Source organism: Hyaena hyaena, unplaced genomic scaffold (assembly GCF_003009895.1).
Source record: "Hyaena hyaena isolate Hyena2069 unplaced genomic scaffold, ASM300989v1 scaffold_385, whole genome shotgun sequence".
NCBI classification, from domain to species: Eukaryota; Metazoa; Chordata; class Mammalia; order Carnivora; family Hyaenidae; genus Hyaena; species Hyaena hyaena.
In genome coordinates, this window is record NW_024081022.1 from 1,183,526 (window position 1) to 1,208,437 (window position 24,912).

The 24,912-nt window shown below is 62.3% G+C and overlaps 1 protein-coding gene across 4 annotated transcripts in view; it reads right to left on the reverse strand.

The window, feature by feature from the left end:
* Positions 1-7,001: 7,001 nt before the first annotated feature.
* Positions 7,002-24,912, reverse strand: part of MEF2D (myocyte enhancer factor 2D) — a 31,154-nt gene continuing 13,243 nt past the window's right edge. Inside the window, exons 1-12 of one of the 4 annotated variants that reach the window (XM_039251338.1) lie at positions 22,585-22,595; positions 22,101-22,291; positions 21,330-21,533; positions 20,097-20,234; positions 18,962-19,172; positions 18,731-18,787; positions 16,784-16,974; positions 16,335-16,355; positions 15,139-15,268; positions 11,613-11,850; positions 10,947-11,253; positions 7,002-10,674 (exon numbers count right to left, since the gene is read on the reverse strand). In XM_039251338.1, the coding sequence (XP_039107269.1) occupies positions 10,663-10,674; positions 10,947-11,253; positions 11,613-11,850; positions 15,139-15,268; positions 16,335-16,355; positions 16,784-16,974; positions 18,731-18,787; positions 18,962-19,172; positions 20,097-20,234; positions 21,330-21,533; positions 22,101-22,154 (1,563 nt within the window). In that variant the 5' untranslated portion in view covers positions 22,155-22,291; positions 22,585-22,595 and the 3' untranslated portion in view covers positions 7,002-10,662. Of the gene's footprint in view, positions 10,675-10,946; positions 11,254-11,612; positions 11,851-15,138; positions 15,269-16,334; positions 16,356-16,783; positions 16,975-18,730; positions 18,788-18,961; positions 19,173-20,096; positions 20,235-21,329; positions 21,534-22,100; positions 22,292-22,584; positions 22,596-24,912 lie in introns of those variants that run through there. The other 3 variants (XM_039251337.1, XM_039251339.1, XM_039251340.1) reach the window with 3 other exon arrangements.

Here is a 24,912-nt window from a genome sequence, read left to right on the forward strand (position 1 = left end):
AATCAACAGAACGCAGTTGGATAATAAAAGTCTAGAACTCAAAAGAATTTTAAAGGTTAACTAGTCTACTGACAAATAAGGAACCCGAGGTCTTGGAGAGATGAAACAATCTTCTTTCTGCTTCACCACACAATTCTGTGCAGGGCAACACACATCTACTGACTCCAGCTCTGCGCCAGGCGCTGCCAGGTAACACAGCACCGCCAACGCAAACGTGGCAGTCCCGGAATGAAGGACATCACATGATGGGATAACGGAGGAAAAAGTTCCAGGGACAAGTATCTGCATATTTAACTACAGAAGTCGATTTAACTAGATCCGGACAAAGGGATAAGGCACATTCTTCTTTTCAGTTCTTGTTGCGTGTATATGTTCTTTTTTTTTTTTTAATGTTTTATTTATTTCTGAGAGAGGGAGAGAGACACACTGTGAGCAGGGGAGGGTCAGAGAGAGAGGGAGACACAGAATCCGAAACAGGCTCCAGGCTCTGAGCTGTCAGCACAGAGTCCAACGTGGGTCTCGAATCCATGAATCATGGGATCGTGACCTGAGCCGAAGTCGGACGCGTAACCGACTGAGCCACCCAGGTGCCCCATGCGAATCCGTTAACAGACGTGGGAACACACTCAGACTAAGTGACGTGTCCAACGGGACAGGCCCAGGGATCGGGTTTCCAAACTGCGGTGCCGTTCCCCTTACCTGTCGTCGGTCCTCGCCTGTGCCGAGCAGTTTCCTCTACTGCCAACCACCCGCTAGGCACAAATCCATATTCCCCCGCTCCCTGATTTACTCAGTCAGCATCACAGCGTCCCGGAGCCACGTACGGCAGCACACACAACACACACAACAACAGCTGCCACAACATGCCTCGTCCCTATTCTGCAACAAGTCCTATAACTATTAACTTTCCCTTCAAATTGTGTCTTTTATCCGGGGCCTTCTCTGGCCACTGCTGCCCTACTGCAGGGGGGATCCTTACGATCTTAACGTAAACCGTCACAGAGGTGGCTTCTCTCCAAAGTTCGCCCACAAAGTGGCTCCTCCCGTCCTCTCGGTCCCCACAGCGGTCAGCCAGCTGCTGAGGAGGGCACCTGCCTTCGCGGCATCTCCCCACACTACCAGGCACCCGCATAACTAGAACATTCCGTCCCTCACCTGCTCAACAAGTGCTTACTGACCACGTTCTCTGCCCCAGGCACAGTGCTGGGATTTCAGTGCGCAGGGCTCCCCGCTGGCCTCTGCACACACACCCTCACGAATTTTGTCTTGCACACGGAGACACTATCTTGAAGGGCTGGTGTGAGAATCAACTGACAGACCATGTGTAGAAATGTTCTGGAAACGAGCTAATACAGGGAAGACCCTCTTTTCCTCCAACTACGTTTGTTTGGTTTGGCTTGGAGGGGAGGTGATTCCACTCATTTCTACATCATTCTGTAGACACAGGATTAACGTCCCGTGCATTATACATAAACCATGACGAACCAGCCTTCAGGGAGCCATTTCGCCCAGTAACCAGAACGTTCCCACTAGCACCCACCCCCGATCTCTCTCCAACGGAAGTAATGAACTTCGTGCTTATCATTCCTCTGCCTTTTTAAAGCGTTTTACCACATGCACCCAAACGCTATGCTGCTTCGTTGCGCGCTCTCTGCAGTTTAAGAACTTGGTCTGAAAGGTCTGTAGGGCTCCGGGGCTTCTCTGTCGGTCCAGGGGGCGGGCAGTCCTCTCCGGGGCCAGGGTCACGGCCCCCAGGACTGGGGGGTCGCCGCCTGCGCGTGACCGCCGCCCGTGCGCACGCGTGGAGGCCGGGGTCCCTCCCTGCGGGGCGCGCTCCGGAGACCCCGGCCGGCCACGTTGCGTACGCTCGCGTCGCGCAGCGAGAGGGTGGAGTCGGGCTCACGCATGCGCGCCGCTTCCCCAGGCCCCGGCCACACGCAGCCACGGCGGTGCGCCCGCTGCGTTTTTTCCCATCTAGGGCTAAAGCTTTTGTGGACGCATGCGTTTTGCCCGGGCTGCGGTTGGCTGAGGGCCCCGTCCGTCACTGGAATAGCCAACGGGGTGAGCCGCAAGGCCCGCTGCCCCGCCCCCACGGTGTGGCCGCTGGGCGTGGCCCCGGGTCTTTGTCCGCTCCCGCGCTCGGGGCAAGAGCGATCGACCCGCTGCCTAGCGGGGAACGATTGCTTAGTTCGTTGCGTCGCGGCGGGGAGGGGCGGTGGGCGAGTGAGGGGCCGCGGTGACCGCGCGCAGTTGCCAGTCGACCATTTATTGAGCACTTGCTGTGTGCCTGGCGCTACCCAGTGCTCCTTCGCACTCCCCTCGCCCCACTCGCCTCGCACGGTGTGGTCCTCCAGGCCGGCGGGGGCCGGGGTCGCCAGGGGGCGGGGCCTCGGGCTGGGCGGGGGCGCAGTCGGGGCGGGGGGCGCGCTTTGAGTGGGGGGGGATGCCCTGAGAGCGGCGGCCACGGGAGAGCGAGCCCACGACGGCGGGAGGGGGGGGTAACTGCAGCTCGGTCCCAACAGCCCGAAACCCTGGCCCCCAGGCTCCTCTGCCGGGACCTCCCCGCCGCGGACACCCCGGGGCCCCCGGGTTTCCCAGCTGCGGAGGGAGGCAGGGACACGGGCTGATGGGAGTCTGCAAACATAAGCGGTCTGTAGCGACTCCGGCAGGAGCCACCGTGGAGCCTGGGGCGGGGTCGCCTGTGTCCCCTTCACATCCGCCCGCTGTTCCTGAAACACGTTGCCACAGTCACAAGGCTGGAAAAGTTGCTCGGCCCCGGGGACTGCGGAACGAGTCCGAACACGCGCTGCAGCGCGCTGGCCTGGCCGCCGCCTCGGCCGGGACAACCAGAGACCACCCTTTGCTTCCTGTCTCCCCAAGAGCCTCCTCTTTGGGGATAGGAGCCCATGGGTGCTCGTTCTTCAGTGGACCCGGGAAACTGGGAGCCACGCCCCTCAGCCCTGTGGGATCCGGAGCTGGAAAGTAGAGAAGCTGCAGAAAGTCGCCACGCCCTGGAAAAAAACCCGTTGTCACGTTTGCAGCGCTCCGCAGTTTACAAAGTGCATGTTCCCGTTCGGGCCGACGGAACACACTGCGTGCCAGGCCCCGAGCCAGACACGAAAATGGGAGCGCTTTCAGTCCAGCTGCAGAGAGAAGATAGGACACTAGTACTGCACTTCGGGGTAGGGCGACGTGGGGGCTATAAAGGAGGCAGATTCCCAAGACCCCTCGCACAAGCCAGTGGGGCAAGACACGGAAACCAGGAAAAGTTTTCTGGAGGGAAAGTTCTAGGAAGGGAGCCTTGAATGGCAGGAAAGGTTTCAAAGGTAGAAACAGGTGTAAGGCAGTTTGGGTGCCTGGACCTCTTCTTACGCTAGCAAGTCATCCAGTGTCTTGTCTTTGACAAGTGGCAGTAACAGAAATAGTGACTCACGCTTACTGAGCCTGTAATATGGATCAAGAACGGTTTTCTTTCTTCTGGAATATCTGTCAGGTACCTGAGAAGTGTTCTCTCCCCTCATCAGAAGAAAACAAGAATCTGGGTGCACTGGGTCCCCCTATGAAGGAGCAGTTGGGCCTTTAGAACCAGGTCTCCCTGAGGTTCCCATTCCCCTGACCACCCGCCTAGCCCGGCGGTCACCCCCTGAGCTGAGCCCCTGTACCCATCCCCAGATGCCCCCGAAGAATGCACCAATGAGTTTTCCCTTGTTCGAGATGGGTGCAAGGCTACTGAGTCCAGCAAGGCTCTAGTAAAGGCAGGAGGCTGCATAGAGGAAATAGATGTCTGGTTCATCTCCCCTACACAGCCCTGCGCCCCTTGGGCGGCTCCGAGCCTCTGAGTCTCTTTTGCCCCCCCCCCCCCCCCCCCGCCTGCCTTCAAGGCCCTTGGAGTTCCCATGCCCTGAGGTGGACGTCTTCACGGGTGACCAACACCATGAATGGCTTCCCTCTCCAGAACCATACCCCCCACAGGGTGCCCTCACCCTGCAGGCCTGAACGGGATGGCCATCTGTCAGCACTGCCATCTGTCCCCGCGTGTGCCTGGGATTCAGTTCCTCTGAAACAAAACTTCCCTCCCCAGACACACCTGGGCTGCAGCCCCACCACCCCGTCGGAGTCCCGAGGCTGAGTCTGGGAGCCACCAGCGCTCCGTTTCCCCCTCCGCTGCCTTCGCCAGGCGCTTTCCATGTCCTGTTACTCTCCCTCTTTAATATTTACTAAGGGGCACCCGGCCGGCTCCGTCGGTGGAACGTGTGGCTCTGGATCTCAGGGTTGTGAGTTCAGGTGCCACGCTGGGTGCAGAGATTACTGAAAAATGCAATCTTGAAAAATAGTATTTACTGAATTCACTCTCTCGTGCTTGTAACGGACCCTGACTGGGCCTCAATTCGGCCATTCCTTCCACTGGTCCTGGCCCTGCTGTCAGAAGGAGCTGGAGCTTTCTGACATGCAAATCTGACAAGTCCCTCTTTTACTTAAAACCCTCTGATGACCAGGGCACCTGGGTGGCTCAGCTGGTTAAGCATCTGGTCAGACTTTGGCTCAAGTCATGATCTCACAGTTCGGGCCCCAAGTCAGGCTCTGTGCTGACAACTCAAGAGCCTGGAGCTGCTTCAGATTCTGTGTCTCTCTCTGCCCCTTCCCCACCTCCACCCTGCTTGTCTCTCTCAAAAATCAACATTAAAAAAAAAAAAAAATCCTTTGATGACCACACATCTCCAAAATAAAATCCAAATCTTGGCAACCACAGCCCTTCACGGTGAGGCGTCTGTCTACCTCTCCGGCTCTCTCTGCTGCTCCCTTGACCTGCCCCACACTCTTCTGGAGCGCACAGCTCTCCTCCCCCCTGCCCCCATGCGCTCTCCCTGCCAGCAGGAATGTCTCCCTGTGCCTGGCTGCCCAGGAACGCCGAACCCTCCAAACCCAGCTCACTCGCCGCCAAGGACACCCTCCTGACCTCTCCCGGCTTGGGTTTGGGTGTGGCCCCAGGTCCGAGCCCGCGGCCCCCTCACATCCTTCCCATGTGACGTTTCGTACGGACTGCGACCCAGGTGCTGGCTGTTGCTTCATGTGGCCCTGTCCCCACTGAACTGTGAGCCTAACACAGGGGCTCACAGAGTAGGTGTTCAACACACGCATGTTGTGCTGCAGACGGAAAGGTGGTGGGAGCAAGGATACGAAGGGTCTGGGGGGCCCAGAGCAGGTCCCCCGGTCGGCCTGGACTCTGAGGGGCAGCAGCGGGGACACGCGGCGACCGAGCCTGACCAAGACTTTGCGTTGGCTCTTTTTCTGAGTCGGCTGGGAGTTGAGCCGTGGGGTTTGGACTTGGCTCAAAGCCCCCTGCGATGTTCGAGGACCAGAACTGCACAACGGGGTGGGTGGGGGTGGGCGGGAAGGGGAGGCAGGGGTTCGAGAACATAGGCAGCTATGAAATAGGCATCCTCTGGCTGACGCAACAGCAGTGTGGACAGACGGACCAGCCGAGGCCGCGCGACCGCGAGGTGGCAGAGCCCGAGGCAAGCCAGTTGTGGGCTGGGTCAAGTTCAGAGATCTCTGTGCCCGGCCACAGCGGGTACCGCGGTAAGTGGAGCTTCAGGGCTGCGCAGGTGTGAGCGGAAACCCCATCAGTCAGGACAGGAGGGGTCATGGCCCAGACACAACACTAACATCTCTGTGGCCCCACACGCTTCTTTCCCCTTCACACGGAGTCCCTGTCCTACTGGACAGCACTGGAGACCCCGTGGCGACCCAGGCCACTCCGCTGGCTCCCGCCGCTCCCCGGGCAGGGACAGGGCACCTGCAGGCGCAAGTGACAGTGCGATTTCGGGAGTGACGCGCGTCTGTTGGCCAGAACCACCGACTTACGGTGACGGGGAGACACGGTCTTCTGCACCCCCGGGAAGGGCAAGGGGGCAGGGAGGCCCGAGGGCCACGGTGAAGCAGCCACGCGGCCTGAGGAACAGAGGTTCGAGGGACGAGAGCGAGGGCTTCTGCTGGGGGATCTGCGTGAGGCTTCAGGGCGCGCGGGCAGGCGGGCGTGTCTGCACGGCAGTGTCTGCAGGGCAGGGGAGGTGAGGGCAGGGGACACGGGGAGCGCCCACAAAGGCTGCTGACGGGAGGCCTCGGCTCTCTGCCGTGTGGGCCTCTCCCCAGGGCTGCGGACGTGCCCAGGGCGTGGCATCTGGCTTCCCGTGGGGCAAAGGACAAGCGCGAGAGCGAGAGAGACAGAAGCTACGACTCAAGCTCGGCAACCTCAGGCCTTCCCCTCTGCGGCCTTTCACGATCACACGTGCCCAGGACGAGTCGGGGTGACGCGGCCGCGCGAGGGCAGGAGGGCCAGGCTGGGGCGACCGGAGGTCGGGGGGGAGCTGCTGCCGCAGGCGGCCCGTGCAGAGTCGCACCTGGAGGGCATCGCGGGCCCTTCCCGCTCGGCTCCTCCTTTCTGTCCGCTGCAGCCGGGCGCCCAGGGAGGTGCGGCCCGCGGTGGCCCTGGGGAGGCAGGGCCGGGCAGACGAAGAACCCGGGGCCAAGAGTGTCCACCGCACGACGTGGACGCCCCCACCTCCGTCTTCGCCCCCAGCGTGGGCCTGTGCGGGCGCCCAGTGGGGTGGGGGCGGGACGGGGGTCCCCTGCCCCTGCTGGAGGGTGGCAGCGTGGGGGCCCGCGAGGGCACCTCAGGACCGCGGGGAGAGGCTGCCCGGCACCGTGGACGGCCCGCGCACCGTGGCTGTGGGCTCCACGGCAAGCTGTTGCCACAGAGCGTTTCCGGTAGTGAGCACCCCCTCCCGCCACCCCGAGTTCCTGCCCTGGCCTTGGGTGCTCTTCCTGGTGCTCCTGCGTCCCAGGGTCCTTTCCCACAGGACAGCCCTCTCCTCCTGGGGCTTCGGCCCCGGCACCTGGAGGAACCTGTCACCGGAGAGCCCCCCCCGCTGCTGAGGGGACCGCCCCAGTCCCCCTCTCCTCCGCCGACCGCACCAAAGAAAGCAGACCCCAAGCCCAAGTATCAGAAATGTGTATTCTTTTTCTTTTAATAGTAAACCTCTTTACAACAAATATAGTGAAAGAGTTTTCAAACAAAACTCCTAAGAATCCCGAGGACTTTGTCTTCTCATTGTGTAGAATACTAAGAAAGCATCACCATACAGCACGAAAAGAAATAGTGAAAACAAATCAACAGCCACACACTTGGACTCGCCCTGCCCAGGACCAGGAGCGGCCCCAGGAGTGTGGGTGATTGTCGGGTTCCGGAGGGGGGGGCACCTCCATGCCTCCCCTCCCTCTCCCCCCTTCCCTCTGGGACCTGAATGGGGAAGACAAAGAGAATCCAGATTCTCCATAGAACATTCCAGCCCCCTGCCCCCACACAAATCCCACGCCTTCCACCATGGGGGGGGAGGGGGGCGGGGTGCAGAGGGGAGAATAGGAGTTCCCAGGCTGCAGATCTCCTCTCTTCCATGAAAGCCTAAATTCACCCCCACCCCTCCCCAGGAGATTCCAAAGAAGTCAGTTAAAAATATATAGATATAGATATTTCTAGATACACTTTTACATCATTTCTGTCTCTCCAAACAAATAAATAATCGTCAAGAGAAGGTGCTTTACTTCCTTCCTGTCCAAGGTCAGGGGGGCTGGGTCAAGGTCGGGGCGGCCTTGCTGTGCTGAGCGCACTGCTGGGCGGGAGGGGAATGGTGCGCTCCAATGGCGTGAGGGGCTCCTCTTGCCCACTGTCCCCCGAGCCTGGGAAGGCCGGGGATGGAGGGGCAGTGGGCAACTCCAGTGATTACTTTGGCAAATGCCCAGTTCTTAGGAGGAAGGAGTAGGTGGAGGCAAATTTGGCTTGTGAGAGGAAGAAATGAAGTCCTCGCTTGAGGTCTGGGTGCCCAGGGACCCGTTCATCTGGCCAGCCAGGAGCCCCTACCCCCAAGAGAAAGCCCGGGGTACTGCATCACAGAAATGTCACATAGTCATTCACAGACCAGCCCCTGCCCCCAGGGGTAGAGAAGAAAGACGAACAGACATCCACACGCGGTAATCAGAAGCCAGGTTTGCCGGTACAAGGCAGAGGGCAAAACTGGTGAATATTGCACCGTGAACTGCAGGGGCCCCCGTCCCCGCCCCGTGCCCGGTGGTGGCCAAGCCCAGCGTCCACAGGTGGGCAGACTGACGGCGGGGACAGCCTGAGGAGGGAAGGCCAGGCACTCGAGGTTCACCGAGCACCTATCATTCACCTGTTCAGCATTTACTGAGTGCCAACTTTCTGCCAGACACCGGGCAGGGCTCTGGGAATGCACGCACGCACAAGGCTACACCCTGAACTTCCCAGGCCCTGATCAAGTCTCAGCGACTCTTGAAAGTCCCTCTAGGAATCTACAGGAAGACTGGACACGCGGCGTGCCCAGCCAGCGGGGGGGGGGGGGGGGGGGGGGGGGGGATTAATTCTGAGTAAGGAAGGATCACTGCCCAGACAAGAACAACGCTTCGAGAAGGACGAGGAACATGAGTGTCACCCTGAAGGTGGGACCGGGGTGGGGGAAGAGGGCACAGCAGGAAAGGAGCTGCGTGTGCGCACAGGGCCGGGGGCCGCCTGCGCACGGAGCCCAGGAGAGGCAGAGCCGCAGGGCCACGCAAGTGGGGTGACGGCCGGATGCCCCCAGCGGCGGTCCCAGCCTGTCAGAGCTGAAGGCAGAGCAGGGCCAGGAGTGGGGGTCAGGGTGGAGGTGAGGGGCGTGGAGCTGGAGGCCAGGGCTGTGGGGCACACAGCCATTTGTCTCCCCCCCTCCCACCCCACACCCAGGGACGCCCTCAGAGCTCAATCCACACAAAGGTTCGTGTACGTGCCCAGACGGGCTCAGAGACACACAGAGCTATGGCCATGCACACACACACCACATGCCCTCGTGCACACGCTCAGTGCACGTGTGGTCACACCCCCCCTTGGATTCTGGTTCCTTCCCTGCGTCAGGCATCAGAATACTGCAAGCGGCTGGGTCACAGAGGCAGGTGGAGTCACCTGCCACAAAACGGGGCCCTGTCTAGTCTACTTTCCCACTGGGCTGGGATGAAACCCCCGGGAAGCGCTGAGCCCCCAGGGCAGGGGAGCCAGGCTTCTGTGAGGGAGGGGGCGCCCCCTCCCGTCGGCATACACACACCACCTTAGGCCAGGCTGGGGGGGGGGGTAGGTGGATCGCAGGCTGGGGGCCTGCCCCCCTCTGCTTTGATCTGTGATCCAGCCTGAGGTCTCAGGGACCCCACGCTGAGGCTGCCCCCACAGGGGTGGGTGGCGGCTGGGAGGGGTGGGCTGGGGGAGGGGAGGGGAGCAAGAACAAGAGCAGAAGAATCTCGGTCTGTACAGTACGGGCCGTTTGAGTCATTATTATTACAATATACTTTGACAAAAATAGAATCTCATTTCATATCAATACAACAACAACAAAAAAACCCAGTTTCCTGGACTGTTACACTGCTAACGGTTTCCAAAGGTTGCTATTTACAATTACAGTAGCCAAGAGGGAAGGCGGGATGCGGCCTGGGGGTGGGGGACAGGAGGTAGCAGACCAGGAGAAACGCCCAGAGCAGGGAGGTGGGGGGGGGGAGAGCCGGGGAGGGGGGCTGGGGAAGGAGGGCCCAGGCGGGAAGGAGGGAGACGGGCCTCCTCCTCCATCTCCCGCCCCGCCCCCTGCCCTCGCGCCCCCCCCAAGTGTCCCTCCTTCGGGGATGTGGGGACGTGTCCGTGCAAGGAAGAGTGAGCCCCCACTCACACCTGCTACCGGCCCGGAGCCCCCCCACCCCCACCCCGCGCTCTGTGGCCAGCTTCCCGTGGCTCGTGTCGGCCGCGGGACGGGGGCTATTGCACTGTGCATCTTCGAGAAACTGCTAGGGGAGGAAGGGGACCCCGATTCACCCCTCGCCCCAGCTCTCTGCCCCTCCTCATGGCTCTTTCTCTCCAAATGTGCTTCCGAGGGGCCCCTGCCTCAAACTCTGCCCCCAGCCTCAGATCCCCAGGCGGCCTTGCCAGCCCACAGGCTCGGCCAGCGCCCCCACGCCTGCGGGTGCAGCTCGCACGAGAATCAGTGAGTGTGTCATGGGGGGATGGGGGGGTCTGGGCTCAGATACTCTGCCCCACGTGCCTGTGGAACAGCCCAGAAGCAGGGACCCTTTTCAGAAGCTCTGCCTCACCTTCCCCCTGAAACACAAACCTACCCAGCCGGGCCGACTTTGGGGTTCAGTCTATTGTAAGGGGGGTTGTTGTTTGGTAGTTTTTTGGTTATCTCCCTCTCTCTGGGGGATGGGGCGGGAGGGCTCGGCACCTGTCCTGTCCCAAAGGCCTATCGGGCTCCCCACCCCCTCCTGCAGCATATGTGAGCAACGTGCAAAGTGTCCCCCCCTTCCCGCAAAAACCAGCACCCCCCCACCAGCAAAACGGTGGGGGGTGCAGAAAGAGGGGATGGGAGCACCCCCTCTCCAAAGCGAGAATCCAAATTAAAAAAAATATAATAATAATAATAATAATATAATAATTATACACAAATGTAACCGTCAACAGGACACGGAGCACAAAAGGAAGTGGGGGTCGAGCGGGAGGAGCCCAGGGCGGGGGGGGGGGGGGGCGGTGAGATTGTCAACTCTTCATCAGGGAGGCTGAGAGGAGGGGGGTGGGAATCGTCACTTTAATGTCTGCGAAGAGAGGAGATGGAGAAGTGGTGTGAGGGCCCAGGCTGCGGGGGTCTGCACCCCCCACTCCCCTCTCCCCTCAGGGCCAGGACCCTGGAGGCGGCCGGCGGACATGGATGTGGGCCTGGTGCCGGAGGGACAGATGGACAGGCCCGCGGGGGTGGGCAGAGGTGGCGGTGCTGCCCCAGGAGGTGACTGGCGCGGGGGTGGGGGTGCAGGGGGCAGTCCCGGGGGGGTGGCAGACACTGGCGGGCAGGAGGGCGGCGCTACAGTACCCAGGTGTCGAGCCGCATCCTCTTCACGGAGGAGCCGTCGGCCTCGGGCTCCGGAGCCGGGCGCAGCAGGCCCAGCGTGGGCCCGAAGTCCCCCCGGCCGTCGTCCCGGTCCCCGGTCTCGTAGGAGCCGCTGGCGGGGCTGCTGAGGCCGTCGCCGGGCTCAGGGCGGGTGGCCGGGAACACAGCTGGAGGGGGCGGCGCGGGGCTGCGCTCACGGCTGGGGGACACCGGCTCCGACTTGATGCTGATGTGCGGGTGGGTGGTGACTGTGAGGGCGGCCCCCACGTGGGGCAGGGGACTGCCCGGGCTGGGCACCAGGGACAGAAGCAAAGGAGGTGTGGAGCCCAGGACGATGGGGCAGGGAGGAAGAGGAAGGAGGTAGAGGCGGGGAGGGACGAGCAGCCAGGGACAAAAGAAGAGGGGCCAAAGGAGGAAAAGAAGGGAAAAGCCCCGTTAGTCTTTGTGTCTGGTGTCACCACGGCACCTAGGTGCTCCGGGCTGGCGGGGGAGGGGCTCTGGCTGGGTCTCCAGGGCCGCTGCTCTGTGTTCAGTGTTCTGCGCCGTCCGCTGGTGACAGGGCCCTTCGGGGGGGTCCCAGCTCCCCCAGAGAACCTGTCTTCCCACCCTCAGCTCTGTCCCCACCCTCCCACGGAGCCCGGGACTCACATCAGGCTGCTGAGAGACACAGGGACCAGGTGGGGCTGTGCCTGGGGCGGCTGCTGCGGCGGCTGGGGCTGCTGCGGCGGCTGGGGCGGCTGGGGCGGCTGCGGCGGCTGTGGCGGCTGCGGCTGGGGTGGCTGGGGCTGCTGCGGCTGCGGCCAGGCGGTGACACTGCCTAGCGACAGTCCCCCTGGCGAGCTGAAGGCTGGGAGGGAGGAGAGCTCTGCGCTGGTCAGCTGGTAATCTGCAGGGGTCGGGGGGGAAGGGAATAGCTCAGCGGGCACACCCCCGCACAGTGCCCACCGCTGCACCAGGCCCTGGCGCCCGCAGCTAAGGAAATGCAAATCTTAACAACCAGCAGGTGCTGGGTTCTTAAAACGGCCTTTAGCTCATCCCTTTCCAACCATCTGTAAGTATCACTTTCAGAATGTCGACTGGAAAAGAGGAGGAAAAAGTCAGGAAGGTCTAACACATGTCTAACTGTCACCTCTCCACCTGCCAGGGCTTCCGGGGCCTTTCCTGGGCGGAGGGGCGTCGTGGGGACCCCAGCGGAGTGGCGTTCTGAGGCCACCGTCACTGTCCCTTTACCTGCAGCCTCGAGACCACAACACCGGAGAAGAGGGCAGCAGGGCGCCACGGCCGCGGGACCCGCGGAGCAGAGGGGCGGCGAGGAGAGCCTGCCCTCAGCATAGCCAGCCGAGCCTCCCACAGCCTCCCCACTTTTTCTTTTTTTTAAGTTTTTTTTTAATGTTTTATTTATTTCTGAGAGAAAGAGACAGTTTGAGCAGGAGACTGTCAGAGAGAGAGGGAAACACAGAATCTGAAGCAGGCTCCAGGCTCTGAGCTGGCAGTCAGCACAGAGCCCGACGCGGGGCTCAAACCCACGAACTGTGAGATCATGACCTGAGCCAAAGTCGGACGCTTATCTGACTGAGCCACCCAGAGCCCCAGCCTCTCCCTTTTTACTTTCTGAATGTCCATCTCTGCAAAGAAGCTGTGAAATCCACTCCAACGGAGAAAAAACAGGGTTTCGCAATTACACGGGCTGGCATGTTTCATGCTGTGGCCTGTGTGGGGTGGTTTAGCAGTGTCCCCCGTGGAGCCCAAGGCAACAAGGGCAGTGGCAGTGGGCAGGGGTGCACCCGCGTGCTCCCGCCACCACAGCGCCATGTTCATTCTCGAGGGTCACGTGCTGCGGCTCCCACCTTGGTGCAGGGAGGACACCACCAGGCACGGAGAAAGGTGAAGGGCAGGAGTGAGGTGGTCAGCCGTCCTGGTGGCCTCCACAGAGGCCCCGCGACCTGGGACAAGCGCCTTGCGCTCTATGGACTGGACAAGGGAGACCCCACCGTACCACAGCTGTTGTGAGGACCAGGTTCTTGCACGCGGGGTGCGTGCACCATAGAATCGGGCACGCAGGACGCATTCCGGACACCGACCTGTTGCTATGAGCAATTCACAGAGGAGGAGACTGCAGCCTCCAATCTGGGGAGCCCCAGGTCACAGAGAAAGCCAACCAACGGCTGAGCTAAGGCAACACCCAGCTTCTGACTGTCTGTCAGTCCCCCCTAGCAATGGTCCACACTCAGAGCGAGGGCAGGGGCAGCCCCAGGGCCAGCCTGTCGCGCCGCCCGCCGCCCTGGGGGGGAACCAGCCCACGCGCCCGCGCGGTCTGCTCCCAAAGCAAACACAGCCGGACCTCCGCGGCCAGTGTCAACAAGGGGCCAGGCCCGTCCCCCACCCAGGGCAGTACTGGAGTCAGATCGCCCTCCCCGGAACCTGAACGGAGGCCAAGGACTGTGACCAGTGAACAACTCAGCAGCGGTATATTTGCTGAGGGTTTGATTAGACACCTCGGGTCACCTGAAAACACCTGCTGCTTAAACCGAGGCCTGCTCGCCGAGTCCGGGGGCAAGAGGAAGTGGAGGCCCTGGTGCCCGGGAGGGTGTGAGGAGCCCACCATTCCCTGCGACGCCAGGCTCAGGGTCGCAATCTGCCCTCACGCCAGACTGACGAGCAGAGTCTAAAGTCTGGCCCTGCTGGGGGCCGGTCCCAGGTTCACGGACACCCACGAAGTTCCCCTTCTGCTTCAGGAGGCTCGTGGGGGCCACAGAAGGCAGGACGAAAGCGCCGCCACGTATTTCGGGAGTCCCCCAGCCTATGGCTCCCGAAGAGCGGTCTGCGCCGCCCTCCACCAAACGCCCCCCGCCCCCAGGGAGCCTGAGAGATCTCTCAAAGACCCACAACTCGTCCCGATGAGGAGACGGGAGCCCAGGGGCATGACTGCCTGAGGCTGCCCCAGGGCAGCGCGACCGGGCAGCGGTTGCATGGACGGGACATGTGCAGGGTCAGGGGACTGACTGGATACCCGGGTGAGAAGATCTGGACACTGACACGTGCCAGGGTCCGGCCCCTCAACATGAGGTGGCTCCTCCTGGCCTGGCCTGCCCCACGGGGCTTCCCTACGGACACTGCTGGGCCCCCGGTGTTGACCCAGGGGGAGGAGACAGGGTCTTGTATTTGTTTTGTTTTTAATTTTTGAGCAATCTCTACACCAACGTGGGGCTCAAACTCACAACCCCTAGATCAGGAGTTGTACGCAGCGTAGGGGTCTTTTGGTCTAGTCTGATCCGATCACAGCCCTAATGGAAGCCGTTCTGAGCGAGGGAATGGGGGGGATGGGGTGCAGAGGTCTCTTCAGCGAGAAACAAGCACTCTGAAAGGAGGTGACAAGCCACGTCCCCATGGGGAAGTCCTTCCTGACGCAACAACGGAGTCCAGGCCAGGAGGGCTAACAGTGTCACAGACTGTTGCTGGGAGGGGACAGTGCGTGACAGGTCAGGACAGCCCTAGGGACCCAGCATGGCCTGGGCACTAGGTGTCCAGAGTTCTTCTACCCAGAGGCCTCTCCTGCGCCCCCAAGCAGCTCTCCACCTTCATACCCCCCCCACCTTCCCTTTGTCAGTGCCCCCCCTCCCCTCCCCATCACCACCAGGGTGAGAGGCACTCTCCTCCCTCCTCCCCCAAACACCATGCTGGCCTTCCCCAGAGGCTGGGCAAACCCTCTCTGGCCTCCTCCACCCATCACTTTTCCAGGAAGCCTGCCCCCCCCCCACCCCGGGCCCCGGCCCCCGGCCAGGGCAGCCGGAGTGACGTGCTCAGCTCCCCTCTGGCCCCGCCCCGCCCCTCCTCAGGAGGCTCCCCAAGGACAGGGACCCCTCTTCCATTAGGTCCAACAGTAAAGCGAGGGCTCCCCAGTTAGCGAATTTGAATTTCAGACAAAACAATGAATAATTTTTTAAAGTGATTATGTCTTTGAGACCTACTTCAGCAGAAAAACGTCTTTGACACGTTATTTATACTAAAAGATTACTCGTGGTTTTATCCGAAATTCAAATTTCAGGGGGTATCCTCTCTCTCCTATTTGCTGAGCCTGGCAACCTCAGCGCGGCGGGGCGCCCCCTCCCCAGCTGAGCACCCCTCCCCCACCCCCGGGGGCCCGCGGCCCCAAGGCCAAGCGCAGCCGGCTCACCTGTGTTGTAGGCAGTGGGCATGGAGGAGAAGGGGAGGCCCTGGCTCAGCAAGCTCGGTGTTGCCACGGAGACCACGGGGGTGGTGAGCGCGTGGCTCGACTGGGAGGCCCCCAGGCGCTGGGCGTTGTTCTGCCGGAGAAAAGTGTGTGTCGCTGGTGGCGGAGGGCGGGCCTGCGCACCAAGGCCAGGCTGGGGGCCCTGCGTCGTGTCCCCAACTGCCCCCCACCCCCCCGCCGCAGGCACACACGCGCGGGCGCGTCCACGGAGACCCCGGGACCCAGGTTGGGGAGCACGCGTGCGTGCAGAGGGGAGGGCACGCTGGCCCGGGCCGAGAGGCGGCGGCGGGCACATGCCCTGCCAGGGGAGGGCGGGCCCGGCGTGGCGCGTGCCTGCGTGTGAGCACACACGCGTGTGGGGCTGTCAGCTCCATCTGCCGCTGAGTCACTTGTTTATTCCAGCTCCACGCTGGGGCCGAAACTGCCGCCGTGTTGGCCGCCACAGCCCGCCTGCCTTTTCCAGCCTCTCTGGCCCCACGTCAGGCAGCTGGGGGAGGGGGCCGCCCCCTCCGGGCTGGCGGTGACCGTGGGAGCGGGAGCGCGTATGCGCGTGCCTCCGAGCGCGTGCCAGGCGGGCTGCGTGCAGGGCTGAGCACAACATGGAGGCCGAGAGGACGCAGGGAGCTACCGAGGACAACTCTGGGGCCTGGCCTGGGGCCTCAGCTGCCTCTGGGAGGCTGCGGTCACCGTCTGGCTGGCACCCTTCCTAAGGAGGTCCCTGTCCTGGGTTCCAGGAATGCTCAGCGGGACTGAGCCAGAGGACAAGTCCAGTCCAGCCCGCCAATGCAGGCGACCCGGGGCACAGCCAGGAGGGCCCTCCGAGGCCTGGGGGCCGGCCCACCCCCTTGCACGCGTGCACGCACACACATACGGAGAAAGGGGATCTGTGTGAACGCGTCATGAAGACATCCACATACAGGCGGGCACTAACACACGCAGGTCTAGCCCTGCCCCCTGCTCGGTTCACCTCTGCACCCCGCCTGGCACTGGGCACAGCTCCTGGCCAACAACCGAGTACACAACACACACGACACACGCTGGCGGGAGGCCAAGGGCACACGCACACTCCATGCTGGGGCACGAGCCACGGGTGGACCCAGAGTTCAAAGCCACAGCACACTCCTCATAGCCTCACTTACCAGATCTAAATGATCCTCAGTCTGGGAGCGGAAATAAAACCAATGGGGTGGTTCAGTCTCTGACCCCTGTCCCCCCCGCAGACCCCTGTCCCCACAGCCACCCGATCTACCTCTTCACACAGGAGCAGGCCAGCTCTCCAGCCTAGGACTCCAGAAAATGCTATATCCCAACATGCACCAGGTCCAGAACCTTCACAATCCAGCCCTCGTGCTTTCACGGGGACTGCAAATCCCTCCCGTTCTTCTCTCCCACCTTCTGTCCCTTCTTCCTGCCCTTGCAAGGGGCACTTCCACATTCTAACCTCGTGCAGGGTCCCCTGGGGAGAAAGAGCTCACGAGAAGTCCTGCCTCCATGGCCCCTCTCAGGCTGTCCCACCTGCTGGCTGGCCTGCAGCTCTCGTCCCCTTCCCCAGCCCCTGGCCCTGGCCCTCGGTGCGACACCCACTCACCAGGTGATGCATCAAGCCCTTTCCTCCCTGGGAAGTGATGACCCTCAGGTCGGGCTTGCGGCTGGGGGCTCCAAGCTGGGCGCTGTGGGTGGGTGGGGGCGGAGACTTGGCAGGGATGCCCTTGTTCAGACTGTTGCCATTGGCTACGGGGAGGAGGCCGGGGGAAGCCCTGGCACTGACGTAGCCATTCCCTGAGAGGAAGAGATGGGGGTAAAAGGAAAGACATGGATCCAGTCCTCAGCCTTCCTAACTGCTCCCCCTCCACGTGCCAGGACTCCATACTCAGGCTGCCGGTGGGTGCTGAGCTCTCGAGTTCTCCCCTAACACCGCCCTGTCTTGGGGGAGAAGCCCCCTTCTCCGGCATTATTGGGTTCACTCCTCTGCCTCTAAGCAACGCGTGACGGAGTTCGGGATCAGGAGGGCTAAGGCTGGCAGGAAGAAGTAGCCAAGAGCTTCTCCTGCGGCCAAGCCCTTCCCGCCTTTCCTCCTCTTGGTCTCAGGAAGTCCCGGCCATCCCACCACCTGGCCTGACTGGCTCCCGGTGGCCCCGCCTGGAGTAGGGGTGGGCAGCTGTATCCCCGGCCTCCGTAAGGATCCCAGCCCCCAAGGCAAATCAACCCGAGACCCCCGTTTGGCCAGGAGATGGTGCCGTGATTCAGGTGCGCGTGACACAACATGCCCAAGGCTCTGCGGCAGATGAGCCATCGCTGGTGGTGGCAGGGTCACCGGTGGTGGCTGGGTCACTGGCAATGGGGAACTGCCGCCACAGCCGCCACAATTAGACCGGCAACAACAGGCGTAATGACCGCCTCTTACATCTGCTCCACACGCGACAACCCGCGCGGGGCTTCCACGTGCATACGATCTCATTTAGCCCCCGCGCCAGCCGTGCAGGCACACCGGGCGTGGACCTCCAGCTCTATTCACAACGGACCACCCTCAAGGCCCGGTTGGCAGGGGTGTGACAACTGGCCCAGAGCAACACAGCTGGGCAGATGCCAAGCCAGGGCTGGAGGACGCCGAGCCAGGGTTCACACACCCGCATTCCACCTGTGGGGCCTGAGGGCCTGCAGGGACCCCTGGGCCCTCAAGTCTGCAGGCACTCCTCTGGGCCGCTTCTCAAAGAGGAAACGGAAGTCCCCATCCCCTCCGCGGACCCCCACACACTGTGGAGGGGTTTCTGTGGTGCCTGGGGCTAAGCCGGGGGATTCTAAAGCCCAGAGCAGTGAGGGTGCCCAGTCAGACGTGTCACCTTGCTCTGTCCCCTGAGAGCACGTTGTTCCCCTGGAAGTGTGGGGCTGCCTTCATCCCAATTCCCGGATCACTCCGGGAATGGCAGGAATGCCAGGGTGACGTCAATGGTGACATTCGAAGTCACAGCCGACAGTCGGACAACAGCATGGGTCAGGAGAGGCTGCCAGCCGCCCCCCGGGGGTCTGTTGGGGATCGATCAGCAACACCGTGGTATGCCGCAGATCCCACCCAGCCGCCCCCCACTCAGCTGGAATGACTGGGATCTTCTCATCCAGCTAGAAATGTTGGTTCCTGGGGCGCCTGGGGGGCTCCGTTGGTTGAGCATACAACTTCGGCTCAGGTCATGATTTCATGGTTCGTGGGTTCGAGCCCCACATCGGGCTTTGTGCTGACAGCTCAGAGCCTGGAGGCTGCTTCAGATTCTGTGTCTCCCTCTCTCTCTGACCCTCCCCTGCTCACACTCTCTCTCTCAGAAATAAATAAAACGTTTAAAAAAAAAAAAAAAAAGTTGATTCCTTTCCCCACTTTGCCCAGAACGCCCTGGGCCCACATCTCTGACAACTGTCCATACCAATCGCTGCCACAGACAAAGAAATTCATCAGCTGGGGCCCTGGCGTCTTCCTCTCATCTACTCTGGGTCCCTTGGGTCCCCCGGCCAGTGAGACCACGAGCAGGCAGGCTGCTGCACTCACCGACAGGGCTGGGGCAGGCTCCGTTAGCGCTGGTGAGGTCTCCCCCCAGCATGGCCCCTGAGGGACAAAAAGAACACGGTAAGCGGCCGGGGAGCCTGTGGAGGGAGGAGCCCCGGCCCCTTTCTGCAGGAGCCACCTAGGTGGCTGACTGCCATATGAGGCGAAGGGGGACACCCACAGCTGGGAATGGGGTCCTGAACCCCGCCGCCCCCTGCCTCACTCCCACCTCACCTGCGCTGGCCGGCCGCTGGGGCAGGCCCGGAGACACGCTGTTTCTCTGCAGCGCTGGCTGCGGGGGGGACAGGAGCCGGGGGTCCGTGAGGGATGACGTCACCAGGGATGGGGTGACCAGGGAGCCACTGGGGTTGCTGAACTGCAGCGAGCTCTGGTTGGACACCGGCACCGTGACGGGCATCGCAAAGTTGGGGGCCGGCACAGCTGACTAGACAGAAAGCGGAAAGGCGGGGTCAGGCCCGGGGACCCGTCGCCCCCGACCCATTCTGCCCGAGGGGGCAGGCAAGACTTTCTCTCGTTTCTGGGCTGTGCGTCCAAGGGCCAGCAGCCCGGCCTCTCTGCCCTGGGCCCTCCTAGAGGACGTCCGTGGGCGGGGGTGCTTTGGGATGGAGCCCGGCCCAGAGAGCAGGCTCTGCTCACCGCAGACAGCCCCAGGGGCGCCCCGAGGCCCCCCAGAGGAGGTGGTTAGTCCTCAGCCAGGCGGGACGCACAGGGAGCGGGTTAGAGGCCCTGAGTGCAGCCCCGAACGCACCCGTGCAGCTGGGAAGGGCCCGCACCACCGGCTAGGCCACCACATCCCTCGTCGCCTCCCAGCACCCCACTCGCCACCCTCCCTCCACAGTGGGGGTGTCGGGGCAGGCCCGAGACTGGGTCTCTGTCTCCGGGTGCCCCGTATGAGGCTCATGGTCCCTACTTCCTGTCGGCTGAAGCCCTCACGTCATCTACGCACTCCCTGCTGGAGACAGGGACACGCCAGGCCCGTCCCGCATGTGCTCCATCCAGCACGCGGCTCGGCAAGGGTCACGGGGTTTTCACAAGCAAGGTCAGCGGCTCCTCGGTGGTGACCGAGAGCCCCGCACGGCGCAGAGCGGCGCGTCCGTCGGGGGCACCGGGGGCGCGAAGCCACACCATGCAGCACAGGCAGCGCTCCTGCACGCGACTACTCACGGCCAGTCTATAACTCTGCATCATTTTATCAAACTCCTCGTCTATCTTTTTATACTTCTCCTCCGTCTGGGGGGTCAGGGCAAACACCTCGTCCACCTCAGGGCTCTCACATTCCCTGTGTTTCTTGTGCAGCGCCTGGGGGGGGGCCGGAGGGGCCGACAGGGAGACAGTGAGTGGCGCTCACCCCGTAGCGCCGGAAGAGCCCGTCCAGCTCCTCGCTGGCGCGCCGGTACTTGTCCTCCAGCAGGGGGCTCTGCTCCAGCGAGTCCTCCCCGTCGGGCTCCGGGCTGTCACAGCCGTTGAAGCCCTTCTTCCTCAGGGTCTGCAAGCGCACCACTGCGTCAGCGGGGGAGGGGGGGAGGTGAAGGGCCCCCTCCCCCCACCCTGGGCAGGTGTGGGCGTGCTGGAGGGGGGAGGCCCTACCCCAGGGAATGTGGCAGGCACTTGGCACAGACCCCTCCCTCCAGGGTGACAGGCGGGGAGCGGCCCTAAGGAGGTTCCACGGGAAGGGCAGCCAGGGCTGGTGGTGCCCAGCTTGGTCCCTGGGCTCTGGGAGACAAGCAGAGATGGAGACAGAGAGAGAGGAAGAAGGGCAGAAAGGCCAAGAGGAAGTCAGCGTCCCTGGAGCCCCTACGATGTGACGCCCCACATGCTGTCCTTGCCCAGAGGGCAGAACTTGTCACACATGCCCGCACAAAGCCGTGGCGCAGCCAGTAGATCTGCACAGACCCCAGGGCTGCCCTCTGCATGCTCAGAGCATCTTCACAGATGTGGTCTCTTTAAGTGTAGACGTTCTATCCCGTAAGCCTGTTTTCTCGAACATGACACTAAGGCAGTCTCCTCCCAACCTCGGGGGTGGAGTCCCTCTCAGGGAAGGCCAGCCCATGGCTTCCGGGCACCTCGTCACTGACAGAAGCTCCTGCCCTGGTAACACACACACCTGAGCGTGGCAGGACCGGGGCCCCGGGAGCCTGACCCACCCTAGGCCACATGGGCAGTCAGTGCCACAGCGGGACCCCAGGCCCATGAACCTCGACGGTGCACAACACTGGCTCTTTGTGACACAGAAAATTGAGCCACGGGGACCCACAAAGGGACTGAGGCGGGGCAGGAGACCCAGGAACGAGGAGGGAGACAAAGGCAGAAGAGTGGGTGCAGGAGCAGACCAGAAGATGGAGCAGAAGAGAAACAGACAGAGAGAGAGAGAGAGAGAGAGAGAGAGAGAGAAGACAGAGCAGAGACGTCACACTGGCCTGACAGTGAACTCTGACATGAACTCAGAGAGGGCCGGCGGGCAGCCCCATCCGATGTTGACCCCCCCGCCCGCCCGCCTCCCCTGGCCCGGGCTCACGCAAGAGGCAGTCGGTCTGTGCAGTGAGCTCACGGGCGAGCGCGCGTGCCCACGGGCGGGGCCCACCTCGATGATGTCGGCGTTGGTGCGGCTCTCGTGCGGCTCGTTGTACTCGGTGTACTTGAGCAGCACCTTGTCCATGTCGGTGCTGGCGTACTGGAACAGCTTGTTGGAGTGGTTGAAGATGATGAGGGCGATCTCGCAGTCACAGAGCACGCTCAGCTCGTACGCCTTCTTCATCAGCCCGAACTTGCGCTTGGTGAACGTCACCTGCGGGGGGGCGGGGGGGACAGTAGGTCTGGCTCAGTCAAAGCCCAAAGCCCACCCAGGAACCCCTGGCCCCAGGGAAGAAACAGGCCAGCACCTCTCTGTCAATGCAGGGCTGAGACATAGCTTAGAGCGGACTCGACTCACGGAAGGGAGAGGATCTGGATGGACAGAATGCCACACCTCTGTGCTGGGGGCTATAAAGAGGTCGGGAGGAAAATGAGCTTCCCGGCTCTTCCCCTGGAGTAGGAAGAGGGGAAGAATGCACCTTGGGAAAGAGGCTGTTGCCCAGGTACGGCCTGAGGCTTGTGTGGGGCTCCTGGATGGGCAGTGGGGGGCACAGGTCCACCTGCTTGCAGCAGATGAGCCTCAGGGTTCTGAGATCCAGGGTTTCAAGAGCTGCGGGAGGTGGGGGCTCCTCTCCCCCCAACTCAGTCCTTCCCCTTCCATCATAGCCTCTGGAGAACCCCCTCCTCCAAGAAGCCCTCTTAGACTGGCAGGAAGGAGTAGAGGCCGAGGCCAGCTCCCTGCCCTCCTTACCCACTCCACGTGGCTCCAAGCCCTCCTCACCTGTCGGTTCCGCTCGTCAGTGATTCGCTGGATCTGAATCTTCTTCCTCCCCATCTTCTCCGGGGGTCCTCAGTGCTAGGGAGGGGAGGGGGTCGCTGGGTGGCGGGTCTCGGCACACCTTACACTGTGTTCATGAACGGCCTGGGGCCAGGGCTCAGTTCATGGTCTGCAGGACACCTCTGCACAGCCTCCTGGGAAAGGAGGGCCAGGAGAGGGATGTCAGCCCCAGGGGCCAGTACACAGCACCCCCAGGAGAGGCTGGCAGCACCCAGCCCCATCCCCAGAATGAGGGGATGGCCAGGCACAGGCTGGAACTCACACCCAGGGCCCAGGCTCCGGTCCGGGCTCTCTCCACACCAACCCTGCCGCGCTCCGGTTTGAGATCATGCAGAGCTGGCGTCCAGGGCTCTGGGTCTGGGAGGACGCCCTATGCCCTCTCCTCTCCCCAGAGCCTGCCCAGAGTAGAGGCTTCGGGGTTTGCCACCTGCCCCGCTGGCCTAGAGTGGCACTCGGGGACCCGGAGCCCGGTGCAGAGAGCACCTACTGAGGCCGTGAGCAGCCACTGAGGTGCACCTGGTGGAGGATGGCAGTGCTTGGGGCCCCCGGTCCGGAACATAGCAGAGCTGGGCTACAGCACTGCTCCCCCAACCTGCCTCACAGAACACCGGAGCCTGGCGTCCCGGAGTGGGTGGGGGCCGTGAGCCCGTCTCCCCCCACCAGGGGCTGCTCCACACCCATCCGTTCTATTCAGTGTGCCTCGGCCTGGAAGTTTCATTAGAAGAAAGGGTTCTGCTGCTTAAAATGAATCAATACGTGACACCCCCCCCCCCACACACACACACATAGTCTAGAATAGAAGTCTGCAAACTTTTTCTGTAAAGGGGCGGATCATAACTACTTTAGGCCTCGCAATCCACACAACTCTGTTGTAACTCCTTGACCGTGTGGCGGGAAAGCAGCAGACGACACGAAAACAAACAAGGGTGGATGAGCTCCAACAAAACCAGATTCATAACAACAGGCACGGGTCAGAGACGGCCTGGAGGTCACAGCATGCCGCTCCCACTATGGAGGAACGGGCCATGTCTAGGACCCAAGTTCAGAGCCGCTGGCATGTCCAGAGGAGGCGGATGCAGGCACCAGGACGAGGACTCCCCAGCTCACAGGCCTACACGGCAGCCACAGCCCACGGGCCCCAGTTCCACAGGCAGGACAGGGAACGGAGCCCTTCTAGAATGGGAGGGGACATGGAGATGGAAACCCAGCCTGACCCGGAAAAGGTGCGAGCTCTCAGGGCTGGGAGAGGCTGGTGCCAAACAGGCTGGGTGAGCCCCTGGGGCCTGGGGAAGGGCCTTGGGTGGGGTGGGGGTCCTCGATGACCCCCGTGATTCCAGGAGAATCGGGGGCAGAGCCGTCCAGGACAGGGAGGCAGGGGGCAGTGAGGACAGGAGGCCCATGCGTTCTGAAGCCACTCTGATTAGCGGCCCAGCCCTCCCCTGCAGAGTCCCCTCCACAGAGCCCTAGGCAGAGAGCCCACTGCAGAGTCCAGGGAGGTAGGCTCTCAGTGGCCCCGGGTTGGGCAGAGGTGACAGACACGCCTGTGGTTAGGAACCCCCTCCCCGACCCCATTTCCAATGGCTGCTGAGTTTTCCTGGAGCCCTTCCAGCCCCTCAGTCATGGCCCCCGAGGTGCTAGAAGAGACGCCGAAGTTCAGCCTCGCTGACTTCTTGGCCACGGAGGGCAGGGGAGAGGGAAGGAGGGGATCAAAGGACTTGGGAGGAGCCAGGGGTACCCCTTCCCCTCCTTCTGCAGCCCAGCTGCAAAGAGCTTCTGCTCTGTCCCAAGATCTTTGGGAAAGAGCATAGTTCCCTGCACCCTTCTCCCCACCCAGAGACGGATCCAGGAACCTCTTCCTCTGTTCCCTGCCCTCAAGGTGCTCCGTGGGCCCTGGGCCGCCTACTGCCCCCATCACACCCCGCCTTGGGACAAACCCACACAGGCGGCCTGAGCGGCCCCGCAGCCACTCCATTCTTTGCCTACGATGCCGGTCACACCAAAGCCCTCCTTCGAAAGCCCCTGCCCGAGGGTTTCAGCTGCCCTGCTCCCCAGTGTGACCCCAGTGATCTGGGCTTGCCAGGAGAGCGGGGAGGGAACACAGAGGCCAAGGGGGCTAAGAAAACGACTTTTCCAAAGGGATCCTGGAGCCTGGCCTTGAAAACCCCCATCCAGACTGGCGAGTGCTGCCACCGCCGCAGTTCTGTGGCTGCGAGCGCCCACCTTCCATCACCCCCGTCCCATCTCCCTGTCGCCACCTTCTGTGTGTAAGCAGATGCTCACGGAGCTGTGGCCTCGATCAGCTTCCGGCCAATTCCGCCGCCTCCTCCAAGTGGAGACAGGCCCCCATGTCTGCTCTCACGACCCCTGAAGTCTGCCCGTGTTCCCGTGGTCCTCGGGCGCCCTGTTCCTTCCCTTCCAGCGCTCACCACGACCGTACATTAGTTCCAACTCTGAGCTTCCATTTAACGCCTGGCTCCCAGGCAGCCGGAGCCTCGTGAGGGCAGGCCCACACCTGTCCTTGTCACCACCCCATCCCGGTAAGGAGCAAGCAGCTCAGGAAATGTCCGCTGGAAGGACGGACTGTGTCCCTGCTCGGACCCCATGAGAAGTCCTTCTTGTGGTCTAACCTCGGTCAGTCTGGCTACAGGACTGGCTCCTTTCCCTCTGTGCTCTGTGGCGGCGGACCCCTTCTTCCCCCAACCGCCCCTGGACTTGTACGCGTGGACACCATCTACCCTCCAAGCGTGCTGGCCTC